At 35.2% G+C, this 13083-nt stretch overlaps 1 protein-coding gene across 1 annotated transcript in view; it reads right to left on the bottom strand.

Annotated features, from left to right (window-relative positions):
- ALG13 (ALG13 UDP-N-acetylglucosaminyltransferase subunit) overlaps positions 1-13083 on the bottom strand; it is a 79758-nt gene that overhangs the window by 15563 nt on the left and 51112 nt on the right. Inside the window, 3 exon segments of the mRNA XM_082610728.1 lie at positions 484-661; positions 2421-2461; positions 6264-6437. Coding sequence (XP_082466854.1) covers positions 484-661; positions 2421-2461; positions 6264-6437 — 393 coding nt within the window.

Genomic DNA, 13083 nt, shown 5'->3' with positions numbered 1-13083 from the left:
TCTTTTCTTTAAAGTTAATCACCATACGTCAGTATGCAGAGAGCTTTATGAATACTTCCTATTTTGTCATACAGAATACTAAGTACAATTATTCAAAGAATAAAAATTTAGTAAAATAAGAATGTCTTTGATCAAACACAAAATAAATAAAACTGGCATTTTTATATCATAAGTGTGAAGGCACTAAGTACTAGCACAGTTTGGTGCCCCGCCTTGATTTGTGCTTAGGTGCCAGCTATTCTACCCGCCACTGATTTTTGCACCCTTAATACAAATCTAACACAGCAAAAGGGACAAAATCCGTGTATTATGATGAATACTTTTAGCCTCATAGATCCCTTGAAAGGGTCTCAGGGGCCCCAAAAGGTTCATATACCATGCTTTAAGAAATGCTGGTCTAGTATACTATCTGAAGGCTATTATTAAATTACACACAATAAAATCCAATTGTCTTTCTTGCAGGGAATCTCATTACATACTTACCATGTGCTGATACATCTGCCTGTGTGCCATCTTGTCTCCCCACCTCACTGTATAACTGAGGAATGGTTTGATTCACCAGAGGTGGCGGCTCAGTACAGACTGGATAATTCTCTACATGAAGCTGCTGCTGCATCTGCGGCACACAGACCATGGAGTGCCACAAGCTGTGGTGATAGCACTTGGGCAAGAAAGGGAAAAAACACTTTACTATTCCTTTTCTTAAACTAGTACCATTCTTCACTGAAAAAAAAAGTTGGGCCATGATTTCCAGGTGGGATAACAATGACTTTTGAACTAAGATACGACATTTAGAAAATCTATTCTCTATAACAACTTTAAGATCTTTCACAGCCTCTGTATCTCATATGTGGACCTAGGAATTATTTTAGGAAAGCACCCTAAGGAAATTAGAGATATACACAAAGATCTGTATACAAAGGTGTCTGTTATAGCATTTTTTTAAAGGCAAAAAAAATTAACGACCTAAATATTCAACAATAAGAAACTGGATGAATGAATTATGATATATCCATGATGGAATAAAATACAGGCAATAAAAAAATCATGGTGTCAAATATTTAAAGAAAAAGTGTTCATATTGTTTAACTTAAAAGTTTACAAAATTACATAGCATAGTCCATATTTTATAAAATAAATAAATAAGCTGTAAGGAAATATACCAAAGTATACAGTGATTATACAGGTGATTTCAGTTTTCTTTACACATTAGTATTTTCCATATGCACAATGAATGCTATTACTTTTAATATGAGAAAATATTAAAATATCTATTCTACATTTCCTTGTATTCCCATGATGTAAAATATAGGAGACTATATTGTACAACACGGGGAATACAGCCAATATTTTATAATAACTATAACTGGAGCATAACCTTTAAAAATTGTGAATCACTATACTGTACACCCGTAACATATAATGTTGTACAACTATACTTAAGTTTAAAACAAACAAAAATACTAAAAATAAACAAATAAATAAACTGCCGCCACCTTGTCTCCACAGGTGACTATAACAAACAAACAACTGAAGGGGCAAGCACTTTATTTTTTCAATTTTTGAAACTGCATTTAGGAAATATAATCTCAAGAGAACAAAAACCCACTCTACTACTCTTAAATTATAAATGTGTGCCAGTCAGTAAAGATAGTTTTCTGGAAATGATATGTCCAATGTTTTAGGGAAATCAGTGTCTTGGAAAATATGAACTAATCTGAGTATTATTCATGAGACTATCTGGTTTACTATGTCATATGCCAAAATTAAGATGCATCATTCCTTTTCAGAAAATGTGTCATCTTATTATATCAGAAGTATATTTCAGGGGGAAAATGATCCCTGAAAGTATAAAGTAAAAGAGCTCTTACCTGAAATCAGAGACACCTTTCAGTGATATTAAGGTATCTGTCAGTACTCCCTTTCTACAATTCAGGGAAGTGGCAAAAATCAGTGTTTGGCAAATATCTATGAACACATGAGTGCTTTAAAAATAATACAGCTCTTTAAATGTCTTTGAATTAGTCGGATTACTTTTCACATAAAATGCAGAAATAGCCACAAAAATGTTTTAAGTAAACAGGATAAATAATCCATTTGTTATTTTGAGACAGAAAAACATAGTGAAGGGTTGGCATATGATGTTAAATATGGAGGCCAATATATGCTAAAGTTGTACTTCATAGGGCCCCCACTCATGACAATTTACAACTCTTTTATAAGAGAAACTGAAGTATTGGGAGGTTAAAGTAGAAAACTGACCTGTGTCATCTTCAGAGATATAAAGACAGAAATAAATCTTTTAGGGCCCTCACAGTGTTCTTGGGTTTTAAGGTTCAAGAGTCTGATTATCAAAATGGCTTACATTTTTAAGTTAGAAGTTTTTTTTTTAATCAAAGCAATTTTAACAGGACTCTTACCTGCAATCCCAGATTGAAATAGTACTGCAAAACTTTTGCATCTAAAATTAAAAATTTAAATTTTAGTGACTAGATGACATAAACAATTAAAACTTACCATTTAAAACCTCTTCTATTTCAGTATTATGGTAGATACAACAAATGTAGTCTTCCCACATCAACACTACCCTCAATTCTACCTTATAGTAAATGACCATTTACCTACCACTATAGCTAAGATCATTTTCTGAGCCAAGAAGATTTAATCAACAAATACAGATTTTATTTCTATTCTTAATATTAGACAGATGTTACAGGAATACTACTCTGCAAATATTTAGAGAGACTCTAGTAAAGGCATTTTCTTGCTTGTCTCAAGACTAAAATTTTACTTTAATACAAATCTACTACAAAAGCAATCATGTTGGTCTTCAGAGCTAATACATAGTACAAACTAATGTTCTACAAATGCCAAGATTAGTGATGTCTACTAAGATAACTAGCACTGTTTGAAACAATTCACCTTGTTTTTATTTAACATGACTAACATACCACCACTAGGACTCCAAAAAGAGGAGGCAATGAGCAAGGTAACTTGAAATGTTATACAGTAAGGTGATAAAATTTCTCCAGACATAGAACTTTAAAGTATTTTACAAATGAACAAAAAGCAGATGTATGAGAGAAGAGGGAATAGCCTTAGCATTTCAAGTATATCTCTAAATATATTTTTATTGATTGACCTGGGATTCAAATATATTCTTATAAATAAGATAATGTAACTTGATTCCACTAACAAACTCTCAGAAAACCCCTCTTTCTTAATTTGGAGACTCCCAATGCATACAAATGTATTTACTGCCACTTTAAAAGAATGAGCTTGTAATTTGACTATTATGTGGGAATATAGTATAAAGCGTAATGCTCAAGCTAAAGAATATGAAAAGATAATAGCAGGAAGTAAATCCACAAATGGCATGGGATTCCACCCCTTGGTATTCACATACATCCACAAAAAAAATCCATAGCAGTATTACTCTCAATAGCAAAAATGTGGAAACAACTCAAATGTCCATCAACTAACAGATAATAAAATATGGTACATCTATATAATGGAATGTTATTCAGCTGAAAAAAAGAATGAAATACATGATACATGTTACAACATGGATGAACCTTGAAAACATTATGCCAAATGAAAGAAGCCAGCCTACAAAAGACCACATATTGTATGACTCCATCTACATGAAATGTCCAGAACAGGCAAATCCATAGAGAATAGTAAAAAAAAAAAAAAAAATAGAAAGCAAAATAGTAGTTGCCAGGGCCAGAGAGAATGAGGAGTAACTGCTAACGGGTACAGGGTTTCTTTTTGTGGTGATGAAAATATTCTGGAATTAGACAGTGGTGATGGTTGTACAAATTTGTGAATATACTAAAAAGCACTGAATTATGTACTTTACATGGATGACTTGCATGATATATGAATTATATCTCAAGCTGTTAAAAAATGTGGCAGGTAAGGACTATTAAGAACTCAAAATCATCACTTTGAAATGCAACTGGGGGGTGGGATCATGAAAATGATAGGATTTAAACAGGAAGTTAGATGGAAGAGTAGAGGGGGAGAGAATCTGAGTAGAATCATCATGACAGCAACGTCTTAGAAGTAGAAAAACAGGTGCATAGAGTTCTTGTAAAAGTAGAAGAAGATAAGGTACAGTTTTGGAAAAATGACCAGCAATTTCTTATAAAACTAAACACACACCTATCTATGCTCATCAATTCCACTCCTAGGTATTTGCCTAAGGGAAATGAAAACACATGTTCACAAAGACTTTTACAAGCATGTTCATAGCAGCTTTATCATAACTGATCCAAACTAGAATAGTCCACGTGTCCCTCAACAGGAGAATGGACAAACTGTAGAATACCCATACGATGAAATACTACTCAGCAATAAAAGCAAATAGACTACTGATAATATGCAGCAACATGGAAGAATCTCAAAAAACATTACATTGAGGTTAAGAAGCCTTCCATAAAGAGTACATACTGTATGATTATATTCACATGAAATTCTAAAACAGGTAAAACTAGGGCAGAAAAATATCAGAACAGTGGTTGTCTCTGGGGGGAAGTAGAGACGGGGTAGGGAAAGACTGGGAAGGGGCATGAAGGAACTTTGTGGGATAATGATAATGTTTTATAACTTGATTGGGATTTGGATTACACAGGTGCATGCACTCATCTGTCAAGACTCAGCAAGTGTACATTTAATATTTGTTCATTTCGGGCTTCCCTGGTGGCGCAGTGGTTGAGAGTCTGCCTGCCAATGCAGGGGACACGGGTTTGTGCCCCGGTCCAGGAAGATCCCACATGCTACGGAGCAGCTGGGCCCATGAGCCATGGCCACTGAGCCTGCGCGTCCGGAGCCTGTGCTCCGCAACGGGAGAGGCCACAACAGTGAGAGGCCCGTGTACCGCAAAAAAAAAAAAAAAAAAAAAAAAAAAAAAAAAGATTTGTTCATTTCATTATATGTAAACTTTACATCAAAAGAAAAAATAAATATCCAACTCTAGTTAATGATATGTATGTTCAAGTTTTTAATGGGGAAGAATGATGTCTACAATTTACTTTGAAATGCACCAAAAAGATGGATTAATTGATAGACAGAGAGATGGATGGAGGAAAAGATGGAGAAATGCATGCTAATGCAAGTATAGTTAACAATAGAATATAGGTGGTGGATATATGAATATTCATTTTAAAATTCAAATTTCATGTACATCTAAACATTTTCAAAATAAAATGCTGGAAAATGCAAAATCAGCATTATGTGCTGAGAAGATCTTGGGCAGGGGTAGGTAGGTGAGGGGAGAAGAGTAAAGGGATCATTGTTCAATGATACATTATTAATAAAATAGAAAACCAAGGAAAAGAGTCAATGTTTTGCATGGCCTCAAGAGAAGAAAGAAGGGAGATGAAAATGAGAAATTTCATTGTAGACAGACTGAGTCTGAAATAAAAGTAAGAAAGCCAAGTGAAAATGTCTAGCAAGTAGGTAGAGGCTAAGGCCAGATAGATTTAGAAATCATCTACATAAAGTTGATCATCAAGTTTTAAGGAAGGGAAGAAGAACAGAATGGAGTTGAAGATCCTGGTGACTACCTTAGAGGCTGAAAAAAACCAAAATAGAATAGAAAAGCAGCTAGAAAAATCAAGGGAATGTTACAGCAAAAAAAAAAAAGTATGAATAAGCTACAAACAACTTTCGACTACAATTCTCTTTTGAGATACACTGCTAAACTGAGGGGTAACAAAAAACTTCCAATGGAAAGCTACTCCTTAGTTTAATTAAGGAAACAACACATGGCTGAAATCCAAGGCAGATCAGAGCCCCCCCCACAATTCCTCCCCCCAAAACCTTTTCCAATTCTTCAAAATTCAGTTGGAATCTTAAATATCAAGAATGCAACAATTTCATGCACTTATGGTAGGCATTAAATAAAAGAAATGGAGAAAATTGTGTTATCAACTCCTGCTTTTCAAGAGAAATAATTGAGAGCAGATATCCAGTTGAGAATCTTCTTCAGGGCAGACATGTAGCTACCTTAGAAAAGCAGTGTGAGTCAGCTCAACCATACACTTCTTGATTATGGAGAAGATATTCTCAGCTTTCGATTCCTTCTTTCCTTAGTCATTTACCTAGCATTATGCTCTCAAGTCAATTTCCATTTGGTCCACCACCCTACCCTCATTGGTCAACCAAAGAGAGATATGCTCTAAAATTTAAAATTAAAAAACCAAAAAAAAAAAACCCAGACCTAAATAACCCTCACCCAAGTCTCAAAATCTACTTACCTTGAGGCAGATCACTGCCATGTGGATCACAGGAATAAGGGGGAGGTAGTGGTGGTAAGTTTGAAGCGTCTGTCACCTCAAGAGGAGGAGGAGGAGGAGGTGGTGGTGGAGTAGGTGGAGGTGGTAGAGAGGCAGCAGCAGCGGGAATAGGAGCAGCCAGGTATGGATAGGATGCTGAAGCAATCACCAAAAAAGAAACAAAACAAAGTAGCAATGTACAGCTGTAACATCTTAGAAGCAGTAGCTCATCCTCTATTTATTTTGTGTTCCCAATATGGTCAAGCAACTCTGAGTCTTATGGTTTGACTTAAAAACAAAAACTTAGGGCTTCCCTGGTGGCGCAGTGGTTGAGAGTCCGCCTGCCGATGCAGGGGACACGGGTTCGTGCCCCGGTCCGGGAAGATCCCACATGCCGTGGAGCGGCTGGGCCCGTGAGCCATGGCCGCTGAGCCTGTGCATCCGGAGCCTGTGCTCTGCAGCAGGAGAGGCCACAGCAGTGAGAGGCCCGCGTACCGCAAAAAAAAAAAAAAAAAAAAAAAAAAACTTAGAAGGTAAATTGCACATATTCTTTTAGACATACATGCCAGTTGAAAAGTAGGAGTTCATCACAAGTTATTTTGAGTTAAGGAAATTACTTGATATTAAAAGGAAAAAACCCTGGAAACTACAGAGGCTTGACTACCAAGATTTTGCACATCAGCTAACATGTACATAAATAAATACTACTAAAGCAAAATTTTTACTTAGCTTAATACAAAGTTAAGAATGTTTTCAGCCATCTGCCAAACCACAAGATGTAGAAGCTAATAAGAGAGACTAAATTGCACAGATTACAGATTTAAGCAATCCTTGAAGGTTTCTACTTGGTAGCATCAGAGGAATATAGAGAACTCTAAATCATAACAGTTTCATTTCTAAGGACCTACAGAATCTAAAACAGACAGGCTAGATGAACTATCTTATCCCTTTAAATTTCTATAACTGTTACTATAGTTTAAAAACCACAGTCACTTAGGAGTTTCACAGTTTTTGACATAAGAAATTCAAATACAATTATGTTTAAATATCAATACATTCCTCTATGATGATAAAGGCAGCAATGTGGTTCCAACCTAGTGAAAATAAATTATCTCCACATATACATACTATGTTACATAAATTTGTTAAATTGTTTGATACAACCCTTCAAGTTTAATTGAACATTTTAGCTGACTTAGAAATTCCAGTACTAAATTTTATCACTGTGTTGCCTGCATTATAATTTTACCCCTGAGAAGTATAGAAAGTTTGGGCTCATTGTTCAATAAAGGTTTAAATTTGGAGTTTTAGAACACTTAGTTTAGTAAAAGAACAGTCCACACAAGCTGAATTTGTTATTCTGGTAGTTTAGCAAGAGGAATTTAAGGCCAAGTATTAGAAGTAATCCACATTGCTTTCATTCACTAACAACACATTTATTTATACCCTTTATACAACTACAGGCTAATAGTAATAGGAAATCTAAATCTTAGGGTGATTTAAAACTTGATAACCAACTCTTTTGGGGTGATGAGACTGTTCTCTTGATTGTGGTGGTAGATACACAATGTTATGCATTGTTATAACTCATAGAACAGGGCACCAAAAAAATAAATTTTACTGTATCTAAATTAAACAGTAAATTTAAAAAATTTGCTCAAATAACTTTCGAGTTTTGGAGTTTTGTCATGCATGTAGAAATCTCCACTTTTACCATTTTAGAAGAGGATTTAATTTTTAGAACATCTCCAAATGCTCTAAAGATTCAGGGATTTGTTTTCTATAAAATAATGGCTTCAACAAAGCCACACTCTTATTCCTTTTAAACTAGCACTCAAATCACACCATTTTTTTCAAAAACAACAGGAATAAGTTCAATTAGCTAAAAATAGTAGAATGTGATTATGATTACAAGGTAAAAACCAACTACTAGACATAGAGGTAGCTAAGTAAGTTCTCCTGGGCCTGAGAGAATCAAGGACGGAAGAAATTTGGAGGTTACTTTGAACTCAACTTTTTCTTTTTTTTGATAACTTAAATTACATTAAAATTAAGAATTTCTCTTCATCAAAAGGTACCACAGAAAAAATGAAAATATCAACAAAGTGAGAGAAAATATTTACAATACATATAACTGGTAACATATTAGTATCTAGGACAAACCTCCGGTTTCATTTGGCATGATTAACATATTGGGCGCAATAATTCTTTGTTGTGGAGGCTGTTTTAGCATCACCCCTGGCCTCAACTTATTAGATGCCAGTAGCTCTCCCCTGCCAAGTTGTAGGACCACTGAAAATGTCTGCAGACATTGTCAAATGTTTCCTAAGGGGCAAATTCTCCTCCAGCTGAGAATCACAGATCTAAACTAAGTGAAAAATGAAATAAGTCAGACAAAGACAGATACCCTACATCAGGGGTCCCCATCCGGTCACGGCCTGTTAGGAACCGGGCTACAGCAGGAGGTGAGTGGCAGGTGAGCGAGTGAAGCTTCATCTGCTGCTCCCCATCGCTCCCCATCGCTCGCGTTACCGCCTGAAGCACCCCCTACCCTCACCCCCGTCTGTGGAAAAACTGTCTTCCGTGAAATGGGTCCCCGGTGCCAAAAACGTTGGGGACCAATGCTCTACATTATCACTTATATGTGGAATCTAAAAAATAAAACAAATGATTATAAAAAAACAGAAACAGATTCAGATATAGAGAACAAACTAGTGGTTGGTTACCAGTGGGGAGAGTGAAGAGGGGCAAAAAAGGAGTAGGGGATTAAGAGATACAAACTACTATGTATAAAATAAGCAACAAGGATATTGTACAGCACAGGGAAATATAGCCATTATTTACTAATTGAACTCAACTTTCTTTTAAAATGCATATTATAATACGTTCCATAAGAAAAAGCTTTTAAAACTTTCAGTTGCTCTAGAGGTGCATGAGCATCTAATTCGCAGACTTAACAGGGCTCTATAGGCTTACCAGGTATAGTTCAAGGGATGGATCCAGAACAATGGAAGCAAACTTTTCTAAAAGTGAATGGAAACCAATGAAATTCATTCAAAAAGCTTATTTCCTTGTCCATGCAGCTACAGTCTGCTTCAGGACATTTCAGAAAAGAACATGAATATACATAGTAAGACTCAGCTTCTCTAGAGACCAAAGGGCAGGGCCAGTACTAAAGTGCAGTGAGGTGCAAAATTTAAAGGGCCACCAAATTAAAGCAAAAAAAAAATTCATGATGAATAAAATACCAAAATTCTAAAAGACAGGATCCAAGCTTGCACTTGCATGACCACAAGAGTGAGTGCCTCACTCACCTCACCCTAAGCCTGGCCCACAGTTCCTATCTTTTAAAAAAAACTTTGATACTTTGTTTATCATGGATTCTTTTTTTGCATTAGTTTTGTTTTTTTAATAGTGCATTAAAGTATTATTTATCTTGATCACTGTGGGTTTTTTTTTGACACTCCCTTAAATTTTGTACCCAGAGCAAGTAAGTCACCTGTTCTGGCCCTGGCAAAAGACTTGGAAACAGTTACCAAAAAACTCAGTTAACAGGATTTAATGCCTATGAAGACAATCATAATAAAAGCAATCATGGCATCTAGTTACCTGGCAGATAGGAAGTGACTTAAAGGAGGATGGGATGGGGCTGCCAGACAGACACATGAATAACAATGAGAAACTTGAGTTTTATCTAGAGGACAGGAATGACAAAGAGCAACTAAAAAGCAGCCATTACCTATTAGAGTTATAGTTGAGGTTCACAAGTGGCTCAACAAAAAGTAAAATGAAGGCCGTATATATTTTTAGAAGTATCTACAAAACAACATAAATCTGGCATTTAAAGGGTAAGCTTTCAATGATTCTACATAAATGGGGTATTACAATGCTTGATTTCACCTGTCACTTATTTTTTTAAGCTCAGACATCTGCTGGAAGCAGACAGCCAACATGTTCCCCTACAATTAGCACAAAGTAGTAAAACCAGTATCTACATTAACATTTCCAATGAAGAATTCCTGTGGTCATTAATGAACATATATTGCATGTTTTGTTCCAGGCACAGTGGCTAAGTACTTATTTTTTACATTATAAATAAAACAGATACAGAAAACAAATCAAACTAATTATTTTCAGGTGGACACTATCCAGGTTAAGAAAGAAAACTTTGCCAGCCATTTCAGAAAACTTCCATGTACTCCATCACAATTACCACCCTCTTACCCCCACCATAATCAACCATTATCCTGACTTTCATAGTAATCACGTCTTTGTAGTTTTAAGTGTTTTGTCACCCAAATGTGCACCCCTACACAGTTTTTTAAAAACTGTATCTTGAACCTCTTTTAATCTATAGGTCCTTTCTCCATCCCTGTCATTTCCTTTCAATTTGTCTTTTGAAGACCCCTTGACCTGTTGAGTTTCCCAGTCTGGATTTTGCTGATTACATACTCATGCTGCATTTCAATATGTTCTTGTATTTCCTGCAAATAGGCAGCTAGATCCAGAAGACCAGATCAGACTCAGGATTGATTCCTTTGGTAGTCCATAGGTAATGTCTCACTATCTTTGCAATCTTAGCAGCTATTGCTGTTCAATATGCATCCGTTCAGTAACGACTGCAAAATGATTACATTCTGCCACTTCTTTTTCACTGATTAGAATACTAATATATAGAAATATTTCCCCTCATCTACTATTTGGTTACCCCGTATTATAGTTCATATAAGAAAGGCAGGATAAATACTTGATTCTTTCACTTTACTGTCCCGTTTTCAAGAACGTAAACTGGTTTCCTAACATCCTCTTAAGAGAACCAATTCTTTTTTCAGTTATGTATTCTTTTCAGATTATTTTCCATTATATGTTATTATTAGATATTGATTACAGTTCCCTGTGCTATACAGTAAATCCTTGTTTTTTAATCTTTTATGTATAGTTGTTTAGATAAATAGATAGATAGATAGTTGTTAATCCCAAGGGAAGAAATTTTTTAAATATCATCAGGAACTTTTAAATATATTTGACATGTTCCAATCTATTGCAATTATCATTGTTGAAGCTCAAACTGTTCCATCTTTGGCCAGTGAGAACCTCTTCAAGATGGTTCCTGAGTCCTTTTGACATGACCCCCAGTACTCGCTGATAGCTTCCTTGCTATCTAGCATGACAAGATGATCCAGGCTAATCCTGAACATTTCCTGCCCAGACCTGGAACCACAAATTTCTCCATAAAGCTGTTTGTTTCTGTTTAAGTAAGAAGCAGCATTTCAATGTCACAAACTGAGTGCTAAAGATACTCATTGTTTCTAGGCCTTTTCAGTGGACAGAGCTAGGAAATACACAAATTTAAAGATAAAATACCTCAAGTTCATATTGATACTTCCAATTCAAATGGGATACCATAAAAGTTTCTCCTTAGCCTCTTTTAGTACATGTGTATTACCTTTCTTCCATACTAAGATCCCGGTTTGCAAGGACACAGAGGAATAAAACTGGAATATCCCATACTCATTTGTTTTAGCCAACATTATAGTCTCTGAATAACAATCTAAGTATCTAGATAAAAGAATCTGATGTGTTTACTGAAAGCATTAAAAAATGCTTGGCACATGGTTTCTCAATTCTCCCATTTTTAAAAATAGCTATACTGTACCTATATTGTTCAAATATAAGGCTTTACATAGTATATTATCAACCTCTCAGCCCTCATTTTGTGTTAAGTATATATTTAATACTTACAATTAGGTCTTAAGCTGATGTCTTTTATTGTTTTGGTGGTCTAAAAGTCAAAATCATTCTCCAATACACTCTGTCCCTCCAATACAACTTTCTGTGATGGCAAAATATTCTGTATCTGTGCTGTCCAATACAGTAGCCACTAGCCACATGTGGCTTTGAGCACCTGGCATGTGGTTAGTGTGACCGAGCAACTGAAGACTTATTTTACTTAATTGTAATTAATTAAAATTTAAAGTGTCATACGTGGCTAGCAATTACCTTACTTGACAGCGTATCTTTATTAGATTCTTCAAGAAGGGCTCATGCAATAATATTCTCTGAATTCTTACATTACCCTTTAAGCCTGAAAATGTTTGGCTGGATATAAAATCTTTGGTTCACATATCCTTTCATTATCTTAAATGTTACTCCATTTTTTGTAGCATGAAGCATTGCTGTCAAAGTTTGATGATTATCATTTTATTTCCTTTATACTCCATAGGCTCTTCTTCTTTAAAGTCCAGTTGTTTTAATAGAATATCCTGGTGTTGGTTGCTCTGGCTCAATATTCTGCAGAGCGCTGTTTCAGTATGTAGTTTTGAAGTTTTTTAATTTCAGGAAAATTTTCTGAATTACAGCTTTTAGTATTTATTCTTTTCCCTTACTTTGTTTTTCTTCTTCAGGAACTTCTATCACTGTTGGATATCCTTTGCCTAACTTCAATATGTCACACTTCTGAATCTTTCTCTTCGTTTTTTTCATTTTAGATTTCCCCCCTTTCTTACATCTTTCTCTTAAAGCATTATCTGTTGTACATACTTGGTCATGTTCTTTATAGTTTAGTCTTCATTACCGAAATGACTTTCTTCCATTTCTAATGCTTTCCTGAGTTCTGTCACCTCATCTGAGTTTTTCTGATCCTGATTTGTTATTTTTTAACATTTTGTGTTATTTTATTAATGTCTTTACCTCATTTTGAAATAGTTGTTGGTTTAGTTTAAGTTCTGTTTAGTGTGCACATACTGACATGCTTTTACTGTCTAACAGGGATACTATTCTGTTTTCCTCTTAAAACTTACCT

The sequence above is a fragment of the Mesoplodon mirus genome, assembly GCF_964341445.2.
Source record: "Mesoplodon mirus genome assembly, chromosome: X".
Lineage (NCBI taxonomy): Eukaryota > Metazoa > Chordata > Mammalia > Artiodactyla > Ziphiidae > Mesoplodon > Mesoplodon mirus.
Note: the sequence above shows the minus strand (reverse complement) of the source record. Positions and strands in the feature narration are given on the sequence as shown.